Genomic DNA, 23,404 nt, shown 5'->3' on the forward strand with positions numbered 1-23,404 from the left:
CTAACTGTATGTGTTTATGTGCTAAATAACTAATTTAGCACATAAACACTGCAGTTCAAAAGTTAGAGGTCGTAAAGATTTTTTTAAAGAAATGAATACTTTTATTCAACAAGCCTAAGGACACATTAAATTTATCAAAAGAAAAAGTAAAGGCATTTATAATGCTACAGAATATTTCAAATAATTGCTGTTTTTTTTAACTTTTTATTCATCAAAGAATTGTATCATGGTTTCCACTAGAGATGCACCAACGTATCAGCATATCAGCTATAGCATGAAAAAGGCCGATATAACAAACCGATAGTTCATAAATTAACTGCGTGAAGGCACTGAGTTGTATAATGTCTGTTGCATAATCCAACGTTTTTCTCTGGGTTAAATAATTAAATACTTGCCAAAACAAAATGAAACCTGTACAAAATATAGCAGGGCTCAACAATGGACTGCCTGGTGCCAGTGTGAATGGTGCTACAATCAACTGAACTGTCACTGTCCCAACTGTGCCAGTGCTGCATCATCACGAAAGTTTATTTTCACATCTGTTTTTAAGCCTTGACAATGTATTTCAAGTGCAAGAAGACTCTAAAGAGAACTAAATTTGGTACTCGCTTTGTGTGAAAAGTTTTGTATGGCCAGAAAGCTGCATCTAACCAATCATAACACCAAATCTGCCATTTTGTCTGACAGTGCAGTCAGGGGAGTTAGTAGATTAACGTTGGTGGACTTGAACTTGAAAAATTATGTGTACTGACGTCTTTCTGTGGTTGAAATGTGGTTTATTCATGTTTATTTGATGATAAAAATTAATAGTAAGAAGAGATGATCAGTTCATGAGCCGCTTGATCTGAGGCGCTACAGCGATCTGTCACAACACATTAAAGAGCCACAAAATGGTATTTATTGTTTAAATTTCTTTAAAAATTACAAAATTTGAAATTTGAGACTGTTTCATATCAAAAGTAACCTGCTCTGTCTTGTCTGTCGATACGTTGTCAGTGTCCTCTTTGCTCCACAATGTATTTTTCACTGTGAGAACATGATGTGTGGTGTAAGAGCGGCATGGCTTGTCGGACATAGCAACAGTAACTAAAGGAGGCGGGTCTTTGCGAACGGTCAGTTGAGTTCTCTTTCGCTTCTTCTTGCACTTGAACGGACAAATTCACACAAAATTATATCAAAATGCCCATCTTGGTGAGTATCCTAGTAAACATAGTCGGCTTAAGTGAACGTAAACATTTGAGAAATAAAACGTATGTGTGCATCAGTATAATAAATCCACACAGCTCTTAAAGTGACAGCAGCCTAAACTCAAATTTATGCTTCGGTTTTAACTTTTTATACATACACGAGGGTCCACTAGTAACTAGCTAGTATACCTTAATGCATTGGTGTTTGAACTTTACAGATTTGATCATGTTTTAAATTTGCAATCTATTTTAATGACAAAAGTCATTCATTCGGAATCAGCCAATAGTTGTTTGTTAAAATCGGTATCGGCCAAAAAAATCATATCGTTGCATCCCTATTTTCCACAAAAATATTATGCAGCACAACTGTTTTCAACTGTGATGATAATAAGAAATGTTTCTTGAGCACCAAATCAGCATAATGATATCTGAAAGATCATGTGACACTGAAGACTGAAGTAATGGCTGCTGATAATTCAAATTACATTCTAAAATATATTTAAAAAGAAAATGTTATTTTAAATTGTAACAATATTTCACAATATTAGTTTTACTGTATTTCTGATCAAATAAATGCAGCCTTGGTGAGCATAAATGACTTGTTTCAAAAGCATTCAAAAATATTACCAGCCACAAACTTTTTAATGGTAGCATATATGATGACTTTATTTCCTTTGTATGGAAAGCAGTCATAGAAGTTAACCACACTTGCAAACGCAGCAGACTGATGTTTTGGCAAGAATTGAGCGGACTTCGCCTGGTGAACAATAAAACCGGCAAGAAAATCTAATAGACTTACATTACAGTATACATGACAAGCACTGCTGATATTTTCTTCAGAAAATAAAAATCTAGTATGTTTTCACCATAAATTCTTGTTATAGAAGCACAGTTCATGCACTGTATGTGAAATCCATTTGCAGAGTTCTTGTTGTTTTGTTATTTATGGCAACTGCCAGCACTGCACGGTAGATATTTGGCCTCATCGCATTTGGCACATGAACTTCAGGTTAAGCTCTTTTTAAATGCTCTTATTATGGCTTAGATGAGCGATCAATGCAAGCCAATTTAATATGATTAATGAATTAGCTCTGTCACACCAACATCGTACTCTCACACTGCTCATTATACTAATCACTACAAAAACACAGGATGTCCCACTTTATAAAACTTCCCAAATAAAAGCCCTAAAGTTGATTCATTTTATTTTAATACCATGTATTTGAGTCTCTTATACATTATTCAGAGACATAGAGAGCCACTTTGTGAAGCATTATGAATAATCAATAAGCAAACCTCAGTAATACATCGTATAAAGAGATCATTTCTCCCTTGACTGTACAGCAGATTATAGTCATACAGACGGTAAAGAGCGATTTCATACAGACCCCCTGGTGAGGTCAACTGTGTCTGGGGGCTAAACGCTATTGACTGAGTGCTTCAGCATCTGCTTGTGTCCTTGTGTGGTGCTGACTCCATTTGACCCCTACACACACACACACACACACACACACACAGATCTAAGGTGAGGGATGTAAGCTTTGTGTTTTACCCTGATGGGACTCCAGGGCTCTCGTCTATCACACTGTTACACCCAGAACATCCATAATTTACAGCTGAAGATTTAAAGAGGAAGCGTGTTTACAGTGTAGGCTTGTTCCATGTGTTTGTGGACTTTTCAGCATCTGCATTGCAACCCATGGTGTGCGAGGGCATGTTTGTGTACTTGCGTGCATTAGTAAGCCCTGCTTCGAAACAAAAGGTGTTGGAACCAATTATCTCTGCTGTCTTAGATGCTCACAGAGACTGAAGATGTGGTTGTGTAGCATACAGGTGAATAAACTTTTCCCTTTCCACATCCTTTTTTTTTCCTGTTTCATGGGGGAGTGTCTAACAAGGGTAGCCAGTGTGGATCAAGAATGTCAAGTAAATAATTTACTTGGAAGTTCTTATTATTTATTTAGTCTCAAACAATCTTTTCTGTGTGCTAGACAGATTATGTGGTTAAAAGGTCCTTTGCGGGGTATTTACAGTAGGTCATTTAATCCTTTTTTGTAATTTTTGTAACTGAGACCATGAAAAGACCAATTGTAAATGCCTCTGGTTGTTTAGGACGCACATGTAAAGTTTTTTCCTAACAAGAACTATGTCTATGACAGCATACGGAAGTGCAGGAGTAACTCAGTCATGGATGAGAAACATAGATGGAGTGGCCGCAAATCTTGAATACTTATTCAATATGATGTGGAAAATTTCACTGGCTGGCTTTGGCATCAACACAGAAGTGAACTATGTTTGTATATAGCATAGGAGTAGTAGATGAGATTTATATCCGATTTGTGGAGACACATTTATGTAGCTGAGTGTAAATGGATTGTGCATACCCAATTGGACAGCAATCCAATCGATATGAAGTGTAAATGGGCTTTAACTGTGTTTGTTTTGTGGTTGTTTCAGGTGAGCAGAGGGCTGTGGAAGGAGAAGAGGAGGAAGAAGAGGATTGTGGTCCGTCTTGGGACAGAGACGCTGAAGATTCTTTGGGTATTTATCTGTGCACATTATTATATTATTTTAAAATTGATGTGCCTTCGTAATCTTTAACCAAAAACATTAACTTCCCCTCACAACAACATCTCCTCTCTGATGACGTGTGCACCAGTGCAAGGGTGGGACGATAATTCCTCTCCTCCAGCAACCTGTCCCCAATCCAACGATCCAGTCAATTCATGATGGACAAAATCCAAATCTCACCCCTACATTTTTTTCTTGTTCAAGAAACTGTATATACATAACAATAGGTTTCTTGCCAACTTTAAGGTACAGTCTCATTTACCACATTTCGACAAGTCAAACAGTCATTTCAGTAGGAATCCATGCACGTGAGGGTGAAAGATTTCCCCACGCAGATTTTGTATGGTTTGAAGTTGGTCACCCAGATTGCTTCACTGACCATACCACTAGAAAAAGCTCACACCAAGGTTGTCCAAACTCTATCCTGGAGGGCCACTGTCCTGCAGAGTTTAGCTCTAACTTGCCTCAACACACCTGCCTGGAAGTTTCTAGTAAAGCCACTTAAAGGCAAACCTTCAAGGTTAGCAAAAAAAGCGTAACGCCTGCTAACGCTGTGGTACGCAGGGAAGGAGACCAGAGACCGTTTTATTTGAATGGATGTCAATGGAGAAGAGGCTTTGTGGGGAAACAGCTTATCTTTTAATGAATTGACAGCCCGTCGGCTAATCTTCAACATGAACTTAAACATTCGTTTTGGATTGATCTATTTTAAGAGTTTACACCGAGGAAAAAAAAATAAAAAATGCTGTTTTATAAGAGATTGCACGACAGGTATGATTCAGTTTACGGCAATTCTCGTTCATTTCTATGGTATCTACAAACAGTGATTGAGTGTCGCACAACTCTGCACAAAATTCAATGACGTCAAGGCTATAATGTGATTGGTTATCAAGACACATGTGATCCAAGTTAGCCGTTACACTTTCTCCAATGGTAGAGCCACGGACCCTCATATCTCTCAATAATAAGACCATCCCTGCATCCCAATGTCCATACTGTCCGGTAGATTTTCAAAGTGTGGATCCGTGCGCAATATAACGGCTAATATTGCCCACAACCCATTGCACCTTGGAGGAGGATTCTGTTAAGAACTGCAAACACGAGTAAAAAGTGTTCAAAAAACTACAAAACATGATGGATGTGCATGATCGGCGGTTTAGTACATAGGTTTACTTTAGATAAAGGGGTTTAGTGACTAATAATCAACATTTTAAGCTGATAATAAATAAATATATATATATATATATATATATATGTATATGTTATCCGTGTTATATTTCATCTGCAGCAACAATGTGAACTTTTATAAAGATCCATTTGGCCATTAGCTTTTAAATGCATCGTTATGCACTAATATGAGGATAGTCTCCGCATGAAAGACCCGTGACTGGCAGACTAATGTGCTCCTGCATTTTTCTCTGATACGGTTAGAAATTAGATTAAATTAAATGTGGAGGATGTTAACTGTGACAAGATGATTGACAGGCCAGTTTACTTTGAGGAGCTGTTTACCCAACACCATTTTCAACTAGAAACGGAAAACTTTTTATGCGTTTTGGCAGTTCATTTACACGACAACGCCGTTTTGGGGGTCTGAAAATGCAAACTTTTGAAAACTGTTTAAAAAAAAAAAAAAAAAAAAAAAAAACGATACCGTTATCTCAGTGTAAACTGCAAAAACATATTATTAACCTATTAAACATAGGTTACGTTTACACAACAACGATATGGTTAAAACAGAGAAGTTTTCCGCGTACAGACGACACCATTGTCAAAACAATCCCCATTCATACGAATACATGAAAATGACTAAACGCTGTATTCTGCTGGCAGGCCATTAGATGGCAATGAAACACTATAGACTGAACCTGTAATGCACATGTGCATGACGTCAACGTTTTCGCAAATTCGCATTTTTGTTGTTTACACGGAGACAGTTTTCAAAAACTTGCACTTTGAAACCCATTTTCAAAAGTTCGCATTTTTCAGGCCACCAAAACCCCGTTGTTGTGTAAATGAACGGCCAAAACGCATAATTTTTCCATTTTTAGTTGAAAACGGTGTCGGCCCCGGAGTCTGTTCACCTTATTTTTCAACGCAGAAGTAAGGTGTTTTCTGTGAATGTGTGAGACTTCGATTTATTAGCCGCTATAGGAGAATAACGAGAAGAATATCAAAGTGCATTAAACTGTAAAAATAAGGTGGATAGGCATGCGCATTTTGTATGAATGCTCTGTAAAAGAATGCGTATGTGTGGAGACGCACAGTCTTTCTTTAATTGCCAACTACTTGCGTAATACAGTGTTTTTAGTCATTTTCGCGGATCTGTGTGAACAGGGATAGTTTTAATAACGTTCATCTGTACAAAGAAAAAACTTCCGTTTTTAGTACATCGTTGTGTATAAACGTACGCTAAGCGACAGAGAGCAACAGTTAAAGACGCTATTTTATGACATGATCGTATGTCCCAAAGCTTGTCTACTCTTCTTCTTCACACTCAAAAATATGTGCTTTTTCTTTACAAAAACAGTACATACTTTTAGGGCATAGTATAAGTAGGCCAATTTGCACGCAGCGTGTTTCTAAAATGCCTAGTAAGAGCTTGATTAGCTGGTTCGGGTGTGTTTAATTAAGGCTGGAGCTAAACTCTGCAGGACAGTGGCCATCAAGGAGCAGGATTGGACACCCCTGGCTCACACAGTTAAAATGAAGCCATTGCAGTGGTTGCTCTTCGGCTGCCAGGTCGGTTTTATGTCCCATTGTATAAAACAATCACTTGACCTTGTTTCCTAGAGCGTTCTTATTCTCTCGTGGCACAGTGACACAGTTGATCTTTATTTAAGCTGATATGGTTGAGGTCAAATTTGCTAGGACTGCTGTTACCACAGCCCTGCACTGCAGCCCACTGCAATAATGCTAAGCCATTATTGATAAGTCATGGTGCTTCATTACCAGTCCTTATAAAGTCTCAATGGGGAGCTGTTGTAGTCATTACTTGCCATACAGTCTCATTCTTTGTGCATCATTAATGCTTGTCACTCACTTTAGAGGCAACCGCTAGCTACAGCACGGCAACATAGTGGAATGTTTTGCATTTAGGTCTAGTCATGTTTTTTTGGGTGATGTAGTGTATAATACATAGTCTACAATATTAAGTTCTGGATCCAGCTGTACATTTCCTGTGTTTACAGTCAATGAGCGACCAAGGCCTTGACAAATCCCTTTTGGAGCGTCTCAGGAGATCCGAGAACTCCCTTTGCTAACATCAACCTCGTTATAAAATAGACAGCTGTTTCAGTCACATTTTCGAAACAAAATATGGAAAAGTAGCCTATGTCTTTTCTGTATATTCCTTTAAAGTGTGCATGATATTTAAAAACCGATTCAAAACTCATCTTCAAGAGATTGAACGCTTTGAAAGAGAGCATGTTTTAAAGCTGCACTTCAGTAATTGTGACAGCTGTCAAACAGACTTCACTTGCGAACCTTGTGTCTATGTAGTTATACCATTTTCTCAGGCACATAGGACCTTGGGAAGTTTCTCTGAAGGGATTTTGAATGTTCTTTCTTTTGTTTTGATTAATTTAATCTGGCTTTAGTGTAGTCTTGTATGTGAAGTAGCTCTGACCTGATTAGTTCCGTTGTAACTGCGTAACTCTTTATTTACTGAATGTTTAGGTATGATAAATGCCTTCAATCAATAAATAACTCTCCAGATCCCAGTGTGCGGTTTTGACTTGCCTCATAAATGCCTCCTCTAATGAGAGAAGGAGAGAAATTTCTCATTAACAGACTGAAGGTTGAGCCTGCTTAATTTAACAGCTTTACTGTTGGTTACCGTGGTAATTACAGCCCCGCTTCTCTTTGATCTCGCCAGACAATGTTTCCCAGATTCTCCAACTCATCAGAGTAACAGCTGCTATATCAGAGAGACCCTCTCTATGGCGGGGAAATGAGAGACAGCTCCTCCATCACATGACACACGCTCTGAAGTCTAGATTTACAACTGGTGCCTTTGTTGAACACAATGTGCATGATTCCTGCGAGATTTCAGAGGGACTGAGGGTAAAACTGCATGCCGAAGCTTAAAGGGATAGTTCACCCAAAATGAAAATTGTCATCATTTACTCACCAGATTGTTCATGCTGCTTTTTTACAATGTAAGTGAATGTTGACAAGGGGCTGTCAAGTGGCAGAAATGACAAAAAGCCCCATAAAATAGCTCATATGGGTTGTGTACTATATTCTGATACAAAATTTTAGTCTGTTCCTCACACAGAGCTATTGTATGAGACATATGGGCTACTTTTATGATGCTTTGTGAAGAAAGCCATCCAAGGAACCGTCATGCGTAAATGGTGACCGAATTTTAATTTTTAAGTGATCTATCCCTTTAACCTTGAGAGCAGAGAGTGAGAATATACTTGTGTCTGTGGATACAAAAGCAATGTTGGCCACTGATCGCATGCAAACACAATCATGTTTATGTGTTTGCAAACAGACTTTTTTTCTTGGTTCTACCCTATCTAGATAACCGTTGCTCGTCTTATTACTTCTTTAAAGCTACCAGAGTTCACTCTTAAGTCCCTGGGGTCCTCAGACCTGAACAAGTACTGAGGCAGGAGTATCTGCATAAGCTTTGATGCTCAGTTTCATATTCTCTAACATTAAAAATGTGCATATTATAACAGGCTCCTTTTCCCTGGCCTCTCTGTTCTGATATTATACACGGAGTTGAAGACAGAGATCTCTAACCACACCCTCCATCACTCAGGAAAACTTGATGCAGGTCTTTGTCTTTCTGTTAAGTTGGCCTTCCTTGCTTTGTTTTCCTCTCTTTTGTTCTTAGTTGGTACCTTTTTTAGTTTTTTTTAAGCTTTTTTTAGTTTTTTTAAGCCAAAGGTACTAAGTGAGTTAAGGCCCATTCGCACCAAGAAAGATAACTGTAACAATAAAAATAACTATACAGTTTTAATAATTGTTCTCATTCTAAGAGAATAGTGAAGTCCACATCACAGCTAACTATAACGATATAATTGGATTCATGTTCAGTGTTATTTTTTTCCTCAGTTGATAAACAAAAACATTGACAGCCAATTTGAATCTAGCTGACTCGAGGATTTGCTGTGCGCTTAAAATAATCATAATCGTCCGTTGGTGTGGATTCTAATATAGTTATTATATAGTTATCTTTGTAGTTATTGTTCTTTGATGAAATAAAAGTAGGGCTGTCAATAGAATAATCTGTAATTAATAATTTTTTTTATTTCTAAAAATGAAAATTCTGTCATTATTTACTCGCCTCTTCTTCTTAAGAACCCAAAAGAAGATATTTGAAAGAACTATTTTTGTCCATACAGTCATAATCAGTGGATTACAATGTTGGTCCCTATTGATTTTCACTGTATGGAAAAAACTCTTGGATATTTATCAAAATATCTTCTTTTTTTTTATTTCACAAAGCATCATATAGGTTTGGAACAACATGAAGGTGAGTAAATAATGATACCTTTTGTCCTTTAAATTCCTTTTATTTACTGATTCAAACTTGTGAGCTTGAGGCTTTTTGCGGAATTCATTAAAATAGAGTAAAAATAAATGTAGTAAACAAACACTGACTAAAATAAGCAAGCATTAAAGGGATAGTTCACCCAAAAATGAAAATTCTGTCATAATTTACTCATCCCCAAGTTGTTCCAAACCTCTATGAATTTCTTTCTTCTGCTGAACACAAAAGATATTTTGAAGAATATGGGTAACCAAACAGTTGATGTCCATGGTATTTTTCTCTTTTTTTTTCCATACTATGGAAATCAGTTGGATCCATCAACTGTTTGATTTCTGACATTCTTCAAAATATCTTCTTTTGTGTTCAGCTGAAGAAAGAAATTCATACAGGTTTGGAACAACTTGAGGGTGAGTAAATGACAGAATTTTCATTTTTGGGTGAACAACAAGCATTAATAACAAGCATTAGTACCATTATACCATGCAACCCTATACTGAGAGGCAAAGAGACAAGTGTAGGGAAATTTGGAAATGTGGGCATAAAGATGTTATGAGAGTTGGTTGAAGGTGGAGTGTGAAGGTTTATGCAGTCTTTTCTACTGTGTGACCTACTTAATGAACACAAATGTCACACCAAACAGCAAAAGGTCATTTAAAGGTTCTCTAAGGTGACTCACATAGACTTAGCCTCTGGCCACAGGCTTTCACACTTTCATTATGGTTTCTTGGCCTTCCTCATACACCCCCTGATCATTTCATCTGGGTGAATGCTATAATCAAAGACCAATCCTATGCTGCCTTCTTACTACTTTATTCTAGAATCTAAAATTGAGCTAAAATTACCCATCTTAATTCATAATTGTAGCGCTTGGCCCCCTCCTACTGTGGACGTTCATGCAACATCAACCCAAGTGCTGAGAATCTTTTTGGCTGTCGCAGTCACTTCCTCTCCAACACTTCACTGTAGAGGTGACACACACTAAGTTGCCCTTGGCGACTGCATTCCGTGGGTCAAAGTTCAGTACCTTGATTTACAGCATCCTGTCTGGTCGGCTCTGCGGAAATGAGGCTCCTCACCACAGTGTCTTCAAGAAAAAAAAAAAATCACTGCTAAGAGAAATTATGACATGCGGTTATCTTTTGGTTCCATACTTTCCTGCAGAATCCAGACATGTTAACTTGCTAATATTGCTTATTGAAAAATATGGCTCAAGTAAGATTTGGAAAACAAATCAAATTCATATAATCATATAACAATTTTTTTTTTTTTTTTATGTAGTGTAACATTGTTTTCTAATATCATTTTGGTTTCAGAAACGTTGGAACATACTGCATAAATCATATGGACTATCCAATACTTTTGTTGTTGTTTTTTGTTTTGTTTTTTTTGTTTGACAGTCCTCATTCCCATTCACTTCCATAGTTTAAAAAAGGACAAATGGGATATTCTACAAAATGCCTTCATTTTCAGCAAAATTTATGGGAGAGATTCCTTTATGCATGCAGTGATTTACATTAAAATGATTCAGTCAGTGAGAATATTTTGGTTCTGTATTCTCTGGTCTTTCTGAGGTGGGATGCTTTTCTTATTGATTAGTCCACATCTGCGTGTACAGGCAAGCCTGTAGTTTTGAAATTGGAATAGATTTTTTCCCTTCCACATTGATTGGCTCAGGTGACAGCTAATTACTCAAGATTGTGTTTGTGCTTGTGTTATGCACAGTTGATATTATTTCATGTGGTTCTTTTGTTACGGTGCTCTAGTTGACTGACGTGTTTTAACATCTGCTGTATTGTTCCTCCAGAGCACAGTCTTTTTGCAGGCACATGTACGTAGCGTGTTACGATGTACTGGCATGTTTGTGTTTTCATTTCCTCTGGTTAATATTTTGTTGCTGTGGCTGTCACAAGATAAGATACTGCAGGTGTGTGTGTGTGTGTGTGTGTGCCACGTTCCTGCAGAAACTGTGTCCATAAGTCTGCAGTGGAGAAGCAGTCTCGAACAAGGAATTAAAAAACAGTGGTGTTTTCTATGAAAATGTATCTTCTTCTGAGAGAGACAACTGACCTTTCACTCAAACACACGCGCACACACACATGTACTCGTACACGTGTGTTCAAACAACACTATACAAGATAATCTAACATCTTCATATACATTTAAAGGGTTAGTTCACCCAAAAATGAAATTTCTGTCATTAATTACTCGCCCTCATGTCATTCCACATCCATAAGACCTTCGTTCATCTTCAGAACACAAATTAAGATATTTTTTATGAAATCCAAGAGGTTTTTTATCCCCCATAGAAAGAAATGTAATTACCACATTCAAGGTCCAGAAAAGTTGAATTGTTAAATAAAGTCATTATTTTTGTTTTGTTTTGCGCACAAAAAGTATTCTCGTCGCTTCATTACATTAAGGTTGAATCACTGTAGTCACGCTGACTATTTTAACAATGTCTTTACTACTTCTCTGGACCTTTGTGGTAATTATGTTGCTTTCTATGGAGGATAAAAAAAAAAAAAAAACATCTCATCAAATATCTTCAATTGTGTTCTGAAGATGAACGAAGGTCTTATGGGTTTGCAATGACATGAGGGTGAGTAGTTAATGACAGAAATTTTATTTTTGGGTGAGCTAACCCTTTTTAAAGGACAATATCACAGATAGAGTGGCCTCAGAAAGCAGTATTTATTGAGTATTTCTAAACTTTAAAATCTATTTTCTAAATAAATCTTACTGATCTAATTTTGAATAATTCATCCATGCATAGCTTTCTTTACGCATCTTTTTGAGCTTGTAATTTTTAATCAAAATGTCATAACTGAAATGACTTCTCTCTGGACTTCGCCAATCATTTAGTTTGCCTAGCCTCCGCTTCACTCCAATGTACGCCACAATACAGAAGAAAATATCTATTGGCATTTGCAATTTGTCTTTAAACCAACTGGTATCAAGCCTTTTTTTTTTTTTTTTTTATGTCTATGACTTAAGTGTCCAAATACTTTTTGGGGCCACTGTACACTACAAGTCAAAAGTTTTGACACAACTGACTTAAAATTTAGACAAATATAATATAATATAAATATAAATACAAATATAAATTGTGCTTAAAACTACATAATTCTCATACTTCCATTTTGTGTTATTTCATAGTTTTAAAGACTTTACTATTTATCTAAAATGTGGTAAAAATCTAAATGGTATTTATCTAAAAGTTTGTAACAAAGAGCATGCAAGTGTGTCCAAACCTCTGACTGGTATAGTTCAGGACTAAAATTAAGGAGGAAAGCTTTAAAAAAAAAAAAAAAAAAGATCAGATAACGCTTCCTCTGGGTAAATTTGTGAAATAACACTCTTTTTGTTTTCATATCAAACAGATCAGTGGACCTTCTTATTGAGCAAGGAAGTTATCGTTGAATTCTCTGAAGAAACTTGGCTTAGAATGTTTAGCATGTGCAGTTTATTGTCTCTTCATCTTTTCCCTATTTTGTTTATTTTCACACGTGTTAACGACTTCACAGCTTGCCCAGAACAACAGGGGAATTAGCCAACACAGGCTTGATTAAACAAGCGAAAATATGGTTCGACAGACCTGTGTTGTGTTTAGAGATCGGGAAGTTTGTAGAGGCGTAGAGATATGACAGATGTGCTGTGCATGTAAGTGTGTGTGTATCTGTGGCAGTCAGAGCTCATGGCCGTTGGATATGGATGTTCTAGCCAGAACGACCGTGTGTGTCCACCTCTCTTATCTCCTGCAGATCCCTTCCTTTCATCTCCTTTCAGACCTACAGGGTACTGGACAAACCCCTCCCTAAAATATAGTCCCCCACAACACACACACTCCAAGGCTGCTATCTCACTGCCACAGATGAGGACCTTCATGTACAGGCCAAATGACATCCCCCCCCCCCCCATCCTCGTCCCACTACCACACACACATTAGGATCTCACCTGGCTCATTCATTGTCCCCTCCTTCTCGGTTAGCCGTCTTTCCCTCCCTTTCTGTCCTTCCCCTCCTGTTGTTTTTCTGTCTTTTGCCTTGACTCTAATCTGAGCCTGTGTGACATCTGGAATGTCCTCTGGTTTTGATCGAGATAGTGAGAGAGAGGGGGGGAGGGGGAGGGGGTGGAGGTGGGGGACATAGTTGGAACGCAGGCAGACACCTCTAAACACTGTAATTTAAAGAATCTATTGTGTTAATTACATAGCAGAGGTTCAATTCTGTTCTCTGTATTTGTTTTTTTGTCCAGGATCTTCAGTGACAGTGTGGCAGACATGAAAACCCAAGAGCACCGTTCCAGCCCTCTGAAATCACACACACAGAGTGAGTATGAAGATAATAATATGCAGTCTTATGAAGCTCATCTTGAAAAAAATGTCTGCTTTTGTAGTATTCAAACAGATTAATCGGTAACACTTTATTTTAGGGTATTTTAACTAGTTCCTTATTAGCATGCATATTACTAGAATATTAGCTGCTTATTAGTAATTAATAAGCACATATTAATGCCTTATTCTGTATGACCTTATTCTATATTCTTAATCCTACCCAATACCTAAACTTAACAACTAACTTACTAACTATTAATAAGCAGTAAATTGGGAGTTTATTGAGGGAAAAGTCGTAGTTAATAGTGAATACATGTTCTCTATACTAAAGTGTTACCAATTAATCAACAGAGTACTTTTTAATTGTTTAATGTACATCATATGGACATTTTTTGTTCACTGAAAGGATTAGTTTACTTTAAAATGAAAATTACTCCAAGCTTTACTCACCCTCAAGCCATCCTAGGTGTATGACTTTCTTCTTTCTGATGAACACAATCGGAGTTATATTAATAAATATCCTGACGCATCCAAGCTTTATAATGGCAGTGAACGGGACCAACGAGTATGAAGCTCAAAAAAGTGCATCCATCCATCATAAACGTACTCCACAAGGCTCCGGGGGTTAATAAAGGGCCTTCTGAAGTGAAGCGAGGCGTTTGTGTAAGAAAAATATCCATATTTAACAAGTTATAAAAAAAAATTACGCTTTTAAACTTATGCATTTTTTGTAATTTGAATATGGAAAGTGTAGGATGTAGTGCAAGCATTTTGAACTGAGAGAGTTTTATACTTTCTTCGTAATTTGAATATGGAAGGCGGTCTGGCAGAAGCTAGATATTTTACTTTATAACTTGTTAAATATGGATATTTTTCTTACACAAACGCATCGCTTCACTTCAGAAGGCCTTTATTAACCCCCCAGAGCTGTGTGGAGTACACTTATGATGGATGGATGCACTTTCTTGAGCTTCATACTCGTTGGTGCCATTCACTTCCATTATAAAGCTTGGTTGCGTCAGGATATTTATTAATATAACTCAGATTGTGTTCATCAGAAAGAGTAAAGTCATATACACCTAGAAAGGCTTGAGGGTGAGTAAAGCATGGGCTAATTTTATTTAATTCTATTCCATTCAGCTCACTCTATTAAAGGAAAGAATATGCTCTGTGTGAACGTCCTGTAATCCTGATACTTATTTGCTAATCGTTCTGACGAATTGGACCACAAAGAACCCCCATTAATGATCTTGTAACCCCATTTTTTTTTCATATGTTTATAACTGTTATTAAATTTAGATCAATGTGAAATGTTTTAAGATGGAAACAGAAATTCACTTCAAAAGTAATTTCCGAGTACCTGCCCATCCCTAGTAGTCACTAAGAATTAAACTACTAAAATTAGACAATTTTGTAACGTTAGGCCATCAGGTAAGTCCCCATGACCTATTAACCAACATCTGGCCTGCATTCCTTTACGCACGGGTGAGGTGTAAACACACACATATGCCCACTAAATTCATTCTCACAAACACATTCTGTTTTTACAACAAAAAACAGACCTACACACAGATATATGTGGTGGCCGGAGCGTAACCTTTCTACTAACATAAACACCAGATCTCACCTTTGAACTCTTCACCTTTCATTCTGCTAATTGGTCCGTGATGCTCTTCTTTTTCTTCATGAACATTAGTGTGACTAAAAATAAGTCCCTATTTTTTTCCACCTAAAATAGAGTACTCTCCTCTCCTTCTCTTTTTCTTCCCCTTTTAGGCTTGGTGAAAGCCAGCTCTTTATGATGTTTCTGTTTTTAACCTAATTAATTCTATAGTAGTCTAAATGGGATTAGGAATGACCCTGCTTTGCACATACAGACTGAAAAACTTGAAACATTTACATTTTTTCCATCTTCATCAGCAATCTTTGTGGCTACACTTCTCCTTTTTTCTGCCTGTTTTAGTTTTGTTGTACTTGCTACTACTACTAAACACTAATTAATCAAGCATTGTACCAAAGCATCTCTCTTTTGTCAACATGTTATAGAGAGCTATGTACTGTCGTCTTTTTTTCTTGTTACTTAACTGGTAGAGCTTGGCACTAGCAATGACAAGGTCATTGTTTGATTATCAAGGAACAAACAAACTGACAAATGCATATTTTGAATGCACTGTAAGCCACTTTGGATAAATGTCTCTACCAAATGAATAAATGTAAATGTACTTTTTTTTTTAATCACCGCTGAGCTTTTTCATATATTTCCCATTCGTTATTTGTCACGTCAACCATTATAATAAGCAGAAGTCTGCAAGATTTTGTGGTTTAAACTTGGTTGTTTAACGGTAATTCCTGTTCATGTAATAAAGCTTCTACTGCTGGGCCATTTTTATGCTTTAAAATAGGGTTATTCCTTCTGCGAGCGTGTGTGTGTGTGTGTGTGTCAGTGTGAATTAGAAAGCATGAGAAGGTATAAGACTTAGTGAGCTGCAGCATGAACAAGAGCAATACGCTGAGCTTGAATCAAAGGGGGCTCAAATTCTTTGCCCCTGGGTGAATTGGTGTGTGTGTAAGAAACAATGAAAAAGTAGAACAGGGTTAGACACTTTTTTTTTTTTTTTTTTATTCTTCGCTGTTGTTACATCTGATTTCTTAAATGGCAAAGTTGAAGGTGTTATCTTATCTTGTTTTGACAGGTGATGCACGGCCCCACTCCCAAATTAAAGGTCTCCAGTTTCGCAGCATTGCCCCCAAAGCCCCAGCAGTGGTTCCATCATCTGCGGTTCTATCCTGCCAACCTCCCTCAGCCCTTCCAGAAGCATCCACAGCTGTCAGCCCCAAATCCATCCTGGTCCCTGCCCAGAACTATGCACTCATGCAGGTGGCTGGACAAGAGGGAACCTTCTCATTGGTGGCCTTACCTCAGACACAACAGCAACAGCCAATCCAGAAGAACCTTAAGCTGCCTATTCCTAGATACCAACCGGTGAGAAGCAAGAGCACTCCAGAAAAAGGCAGTAGCAAGATGCCGAGTCCAGCCAAGGTTTCTGCAACCGCACAAGCTCAATCATCTGCCGTAAAATCAGACCAGAGTTCAGACCCAGTATCTGAGCAGCTTATGATCGACACTCCTACTTCATCAGAAATCAACATTGCACCCTTATTCCCAGGTTCACAGACAGATCGAAAAATGGAACAAAAAAGCGATGTCCGTCCACTCAAAAACCAGCACTACCCTTCTGGAACCTCCCTTGTTGCCCCTGTCAAGAAAATCTCACCAGTTAAAACTCAAATAGAGGGTCCATCCTCGGCTGGCAGTGCCATCACAGTTCTCTCTCCCACTATCTTTAGCAAAGCTGTTCAGATCATTCCATCTCCACCCAAGGGCAAGCTGCCCATCCTGCCCTATGCCAAGGTGAAAAACTCCCTCCTGGTACCAACCAGCCTTGCCAGCACCCCTTTCTCAGACAAGCAGACTGTGAGTGGAGCCAAAAGCAGCCTGAAAAGCCCTCCAGACAACAACATCAAGTCCACAGACAGCAAAGTTAAAAGTGAAAGCCTGAGCCAAGACCACAACAACACCCAATTCAAGAAACCTCCAGGCAAGAAACGGGGGAGGAAGAGGAAAACCATGGAGGATATTCTGGCCTTTGAAGCCCGAAAGAAGAGATCCTTGTCATTTTTCAGAAGGAGGGTACCTGAGAAACCTCCACTTGGTGTTCCAAATTCTGCCTCTCAAGAGAAGTTGCTGGATATATCCAAAAAGTATCGTAGTATTCGTCCCAAGCCGGTACTGGTAATGGAAACCACTATTCCACAACTTGTACCGCTTCCTTCTTTGTCAACACCAGAGAGCCCTGATCAGGAACTACTATTAGGACAACAAATATCAGGAAAACCACTGAGTGTTCCACAGTCTACTGATCAGCAGCCTGTGGCAGATTGTAAAGGTGGTGGAGGTGTGATTTACACAAGTCGTCCGTTGCACCGATGTCCTACCTGCAGCAGGTGTTTCCAGTTCAAGCATCACTTGCAGAGCCACATGAACAGCCACAGTAACCTGCGGCCCTATGTCTGTCCGGTATGCAGGAAGGCCTATGCTCACTCGGGCAGTCTTAGCACTCATATGAAACTGCACCATGCGGAAAGCAGGCCCCGGAAGAGCCTTTGCTGTGAATTCTGCGATAAGTCATTTGGCTATGTGGGTGTCTACTTCAGCCATTTGAGAGAGGTACACCGGGTAATACTCACCGTTGAGCCATCCATCAGTCAACATGAAGAAAACATGTCTGTAGAAGAGTAAGTAACAAATATTGACTCTTGAGCGTTGACTCTTGATAAAGCCTTCTTGTTCTTGACATAGATGTTCCTTGTCTTGCAGGTCTTCAGAAGCTGATGAACAGGCCTCAGAACAGCGAGTTGACCCAGTCGAGCTACAAATTAAGTGTGGGCGCTGCCAGGCCATCACACCTACTTTTGCTGACATGAAGCTGCATTTGTTGTACGTGCATGGAGAGGAAGTCCAGGTCCGACCGAGAGATGGGGCCACGTGCGGGGGCCGTGAAGCAGAGGATGAGCTGGTCAAACATGCAGCGCATTACTGGAGGCAGCTCAATGAGAAACGCAACCTAGTGCACTGCGGCACCTGCAATGAGGAGTTCTTCTCCTTTTCCAAGTTCAAATGCCACCTCCATTCTCACCATCAAGGAGCTAGAGAGAGTCAGAAAGAGGAAGAGGTGGAAGAGGAAGTGGTAGGTAAGGAGGGCTATGTATTGAGGGGCCTCAATAAAGGTATATCCCTGAGGGTGGGATCTCACTTTAACTGCATCCTTTGCAGTAAGGTCTTTAATAAAAGACAAGAAGTTTTTGAGCATTGGAGGGCACAGCACAACTGTGAAAATCCCACCCTTCTTTGGGATGTCCTGGACTTTAGAGGGGAGAACAAGCCTATTGATGGGCCAAACTAACTGCAAATGGGTAATTTATTATTTGCTCCATGTGTCGATTGTGTGGTTTATGCAGAAAAAATCCACTAATAGACATTTTTTTTATGTTGTTGTTGATGTTTTGTTTTGCACTGTTTTTAATATCACAAATGTTGTTTTGTAATGCTTGAATTTTGTAATGTTTGTTTTATGTTTTTTGTTTTTGTTTTTAATGTTTTATGCATTATAAAATTATCCATAACATTCAAATCACAAACCTCAAATTCAATCAAAAACATTACCGTGGCCCAGCTGTAGACGTAATATAACTGCCTGCAAATGAAAGACCCAAGGATGATAATCATAATTTTTTAGGTTTGTGTGGAAACAGTGTGTGCTAGTAACTGCTTCAGCTAAAGTGAATCAGGTGAAACAGACTAACAAAGGCTCATCAAAATCACATTGCCACTCAGACAAATTGAAAATTTGCAATAGACTGAATACAAATGGGGCATGATTAGCATGCTTGAAATAACATGTCAAAGAACATTCAAAGTAATACGAATTATCAGTGACATTCCACAAACACATAACCATAATCACACAGTTTCAGTCCTCATTCCACAACTAAAATAAATACTGCCGGAAAACCTCTGCTAACAGTCACTTTTCAGTCGAAGACAAAGAGGTCCACTAATAAGGATTTAAAATATCCCTGAGAATATAAAACTCAATTTGGCCAAACTTTAACAGTTAGGTTTAACGTGTGTATGTGTGTGTGCGCGAGCGTGTGTGTGTCATAAATATTGTGTTGTATTTTTGGATGGAAATGTTATATATTTAAAATATTTTTCCATAGTGAAATGTGTGGTGATTTATTTATATTATCAGTCTATTCCAACATATTTGTGTTTCCGTTCATAAAAAGATATTTCAGGGTAAAGGAATGTTAAAACCCCTCTCAACTGTTATATATGTATACTTGTATAGATAGATTACAAATATATATATAAAAATACTATATACAGCTGTATATTGAAAATATATATTTACACAAAGACCTTCCCTCCTGTAATTCAATAATTAAATATATTTATCTGTTCAAATGTCTTAAATGTGCAGCTTCAACTACACTACCAGTCAAATGTTTGAGCACACTTGACAGAGTTCAATTTGTTTTAAAATACATTTTATAAACAGTATGTAAAGGATACCTATGTGTGAATTTCTTTACAAAGCTAAACTTTTAATTAAAATGGATGATGGGGCCTATTTATAAAGAAAAAGCAGCCAACAAGTGTCCAGCACACATGGCATCTCCTTCAGAACTGTTTAAAAAGCATCCCAGGTGGATACTTCATGAAGTTTGTTGAGAGAATGCCCAAAGCGTGCTGGAATCTAGGCAAAGGGTGGTTACTTGAAGGCTAAAATACACTACACGATTTTTACCCTGATTTGCAGTCTGGAGGAGTCGACTCTAGTTGCTGAATGTTATTGCCGGTCTACAGATTTTGAGCAGTTGACAAATTTTATAGAAAATTGCGTATTGTATAACATGCACAGACACAGATCCCATCCAGTCGGGGATATAAAATGTATTATGTATTTTGAGTTTTGTTGTGTTCGGAACAACTTGAAAGTCTGATAGTGTATAATCCTTCATTTAAAGGATTAGTTCACTTTAAAATGAAAGTTACCCCAAGCTTTACTCACCCTCATGCCATCCTAGATGTATATGACTTTCTTCTTTCTGATGAACACAATCAGAGTTATATTAATAAATATCCTGACGCAGCCAAGCTTTATAATGGCAGTGAACGGGACCAATGAGTATGAAGCTCAAGAAAGTGCATCCATCCATCATAAACGTACTCCACACGGCTCCAGGGGTTAATAAAGGCCTTCTGAAGCGAAGTGAAGCGTTTGTGTAAGAAAAATATCCATATTTAACACATTATAAAGTAAAATATCTAGCTTCCACCTTCCGTATTCAACTTACGAAGAAAGTGTAACACCTCTCGCAGTTCAAAACACTTACGCTACATCCAGGGTTGCCAGGTTTTCACAACAAAACCTGCCCAGTTGCTTCTCAAAACTAGCCCAATCGCATTTCAGGGGGGTCCTATTGTTAAAATTGCGTTCCGGGGGGTAAAATGTGCGTTTTTGGCAGGGCTCCCCTGGTAGAATTTGCATTCCAGAAAACGGTCTGGCGAAAGCTAGATATTTTACTTTATAACTTATTAAATATGGATATTTTTCTTACACAAACGCCTCGCTTCGCTTCAGAAGGCCTTTATTAACCCCCGGAGCCGTGTGGAGTACGTTTATGATGGATGGATGCACTTTCTTGAGCTTCAAACTCGTTGGTCCCGTTTACTGCCATTATAAAGCTTGGATGCGTCAGGATATTTATTAATATAACTCTGATTGTGTTCATCAGAAAGACGAAAGTCCTATACACAGAGGATGGCTTGAGGGTGAGTAAAGCTTGGGGTAATTTTCATTTTAAAGTGAACTAACTTTTTAAAAGTTTTTTTTTTGTGTGTGTGTGTGTGTAAAATGCCCAATTTTTGACTGTAAGTAGTGTAATCACCAAATATATACGATGCCTAGTGTTGTAAAATCTGTTCAGATTTTAAGTCACGTAGTGTATTCCAACCTTAACATAATTACATTTATGTTATTTCATTGTTGACTTTACTATTATGAAAATATGGACATTAGTAATGATAAAGAATGAGTAAGTGTGTTCAAACCTTAGACTGGTGTACATTCTGTAAACAGTTGAACAGGTGCTATGTAAAGTGAACTGCACTAACATTACTTTTTGGCACGAAACAAGCCGCAAAGCCCAAAGCACCAATTGAATTCATATTTTAGGTAACCTAAAGTCACTGATTTTGATTTTAAGCCATCAAACAGACAACTACTGATTGTCTTGTTGAAATTACCCCTTAAGTGTTTTCATTGTGGAACTTGTCTTTTGTGGATTGCTCCTGATTTAAACCCGATTTACTCTTAAAAAGAGAATGAAAAGAAATGTTTTGTTTAAAATGTGGTCTTGCTACATTTAAAGTGATTGTTTTATGATGGGCAAAACATTTTTCAGGCTTTAGGCCTTACTCAACACATTCTTTGTGGTTCAAAGCCATTATTGACAAGTGTCTGGTAGCATTTCCAGTTCTGAAGATTTCCCTGCCACTGTGATAGTTAAACTTGTCTGTTTGTGGCTTTAGCTAAACTAAGCCCTGAATAGCAAGAGCGAGCATCGTCCCTGCATTATTGATTATTGGTGCCTAAATAAAAATATCTAACTACAATAATATTCTGTGTTTATTGTATTCAACAGCCTCCTGGCTGTCTGACTTAGATTTCTCCCATCATCTCTCTAATGAACACAAGCGAACACATCTTAAGGCTTACCTTATTCCATACAAAGACATTTACCGCAAGACTTCATTTGTAGGTTGCACAGAGCAGTGAGCAGTGTAAAGCAAGAATTAAATCAATTTCAGCTGGACACATGATGGATTCATATTAGTCTGTGTATTTTATGCAACAACCTATATTCACTGAAGGAGTGCTAATGCTTCTATAATGTCTGCTTGAATGTCTTACATCATTAAATTATCACTGTATGTCATCATTATATTGTAACAGAAACATTAGAAAGCACTGCTTTCCCACCCCAGTGTGATCAGTTTAGTCACACACTTAACATCTAGTATTTTAGTAGTATATCGCTTATGACTGTGAATTAAGGTTTTTCTATCACATTTTTATATTGTATTCCTCAGTGCTTCCTGAGCAGCTCAGCCTCTGATTTATAGCCTACATTAAATGATCATAACTTCTCTGTCCCAATAGTGCAGTCACTTCAGATGCAGGTAGTGAAGGAACGTCAACACCGATGCATATTCCTCTTTAATCTGTGTGGCACTCTTTCTCACTTCTACTCTCTCTCTCTCTCTTCTCACCAGAAACATGATCACTCACAGGAGATCAAAGCCCATCCTTCTAACAGGATTAGAAGATGGAGCTTTAGAAGGAGGAGAGTGTCTGTTTTAAAGTAAATGAAGGATGTACGGCTGTAGAAAAGAGAAGCAGAAAGGAGGTTATAGGGAGAGGGAGAGAAAGGAAGTAGGAGGAGATGGCAGAGTCAAGATAGTGCTGGGAAAAAATAAAACGTAAGAAGAAACGGCAGAAGAAAAGGGAGATGCGTATATGCACACCCTACATTTCATTTGCAGAGATGACCATGATGAGGATGAATTCTTCATGAACTATGATGAATGGATACTGATGAAAGAATGATAGCCAGTGACAGAGAAAGTTCTCACACCCAAAAAAAGAAGCAGCCGAAGTACAGTGAGCACGCACACATTTTAATACAGCATTAACCAGCATGGAGACTAATGGAAGCAAGAAGCTCTATCGATCTGGTTTGTTTGGAGGAGAAGGAATAGAGAGATTATGTTGAGCTGAAGATGAATGAAGTTAAGGGTGTGTCTGAAGTAGATAACCATCACCTGTATTTTCACAGACACGGGCCTGTCTGGAGCCTGGAGTTTGATGTGAACTGAATGAACGCATGCACTGGAAAGAGAAGTTTTAGCAATATCGAAACTAGATGGCCAACACCGGAAACATTTTAGGGCATCTCACCTCTTGTTTGTAATATGATCTATTTGATGTTCTAGAGAATATTCAATAATAAAAAATGTAGGATGAGACTTAAATTGATTGGACAAGGAATTGATTGGAAATTGGTAAAACAATATGTAATAACATCTAAACATCCTAAAATCAACATTCGTTTATTTTGCAAAATTGTGCAATTTTATCCCATTGGCAAACTGTTTTTTTTTTCTTCTTGTTTTAT

General features: G+C 38.0%; 1 protein-coding gene across 1 annotated transcript in view; it reads left to right on the plus strand.

The window, feature by feature from the left end:
- Positions 1-19,735, plus strand: part of znf438 (zinc finger protein 438) — a 50,788-nt gene extending 31,053 nt beyond the window's left edge. Inside the window, exons 3-6 of the mRNA XM_051913868.1 lie at positions 3,645-3,728; positions 13,522-13,595; positions 16,294-17,896; positions 17,979-19,735. Coding sequence (XP_051769828.1) covers positions 13,547-13,595; positions 16,294-17,896; positions 17,979-18,564 — 2,238 coding nt within the window. The 5' untranslated portion in view covers positions 3,645-3,728; positions 13,522-13,546 and the 3' untranslated portion in view covers positions 18,565-19,735. The remainder of the gene's footprint in view (positions 1-3,644; positions 3,729-13,521; positions 13,596-16,293; positions 17,897-17,978) is intronic.
- Positions 19,736-23,404: the final 3,669 nt, after the last annotated feature.

This window comes from Ctenopharyngodon idella, chromosome 12 (assembly GCF_019924925.1).
Source record: "Ctenopharyngodon idella isolate HZGC_01 chromosome 12, HZGC01, whole genome shotgun sequence".
Lineage (NCBI taxonomy): Eukaryota > Metazoa > Chordata > Actinopteri > Cypriniformes > Xenocyprididae > Ctenopharyngodon > Ctenopharyngodon idella.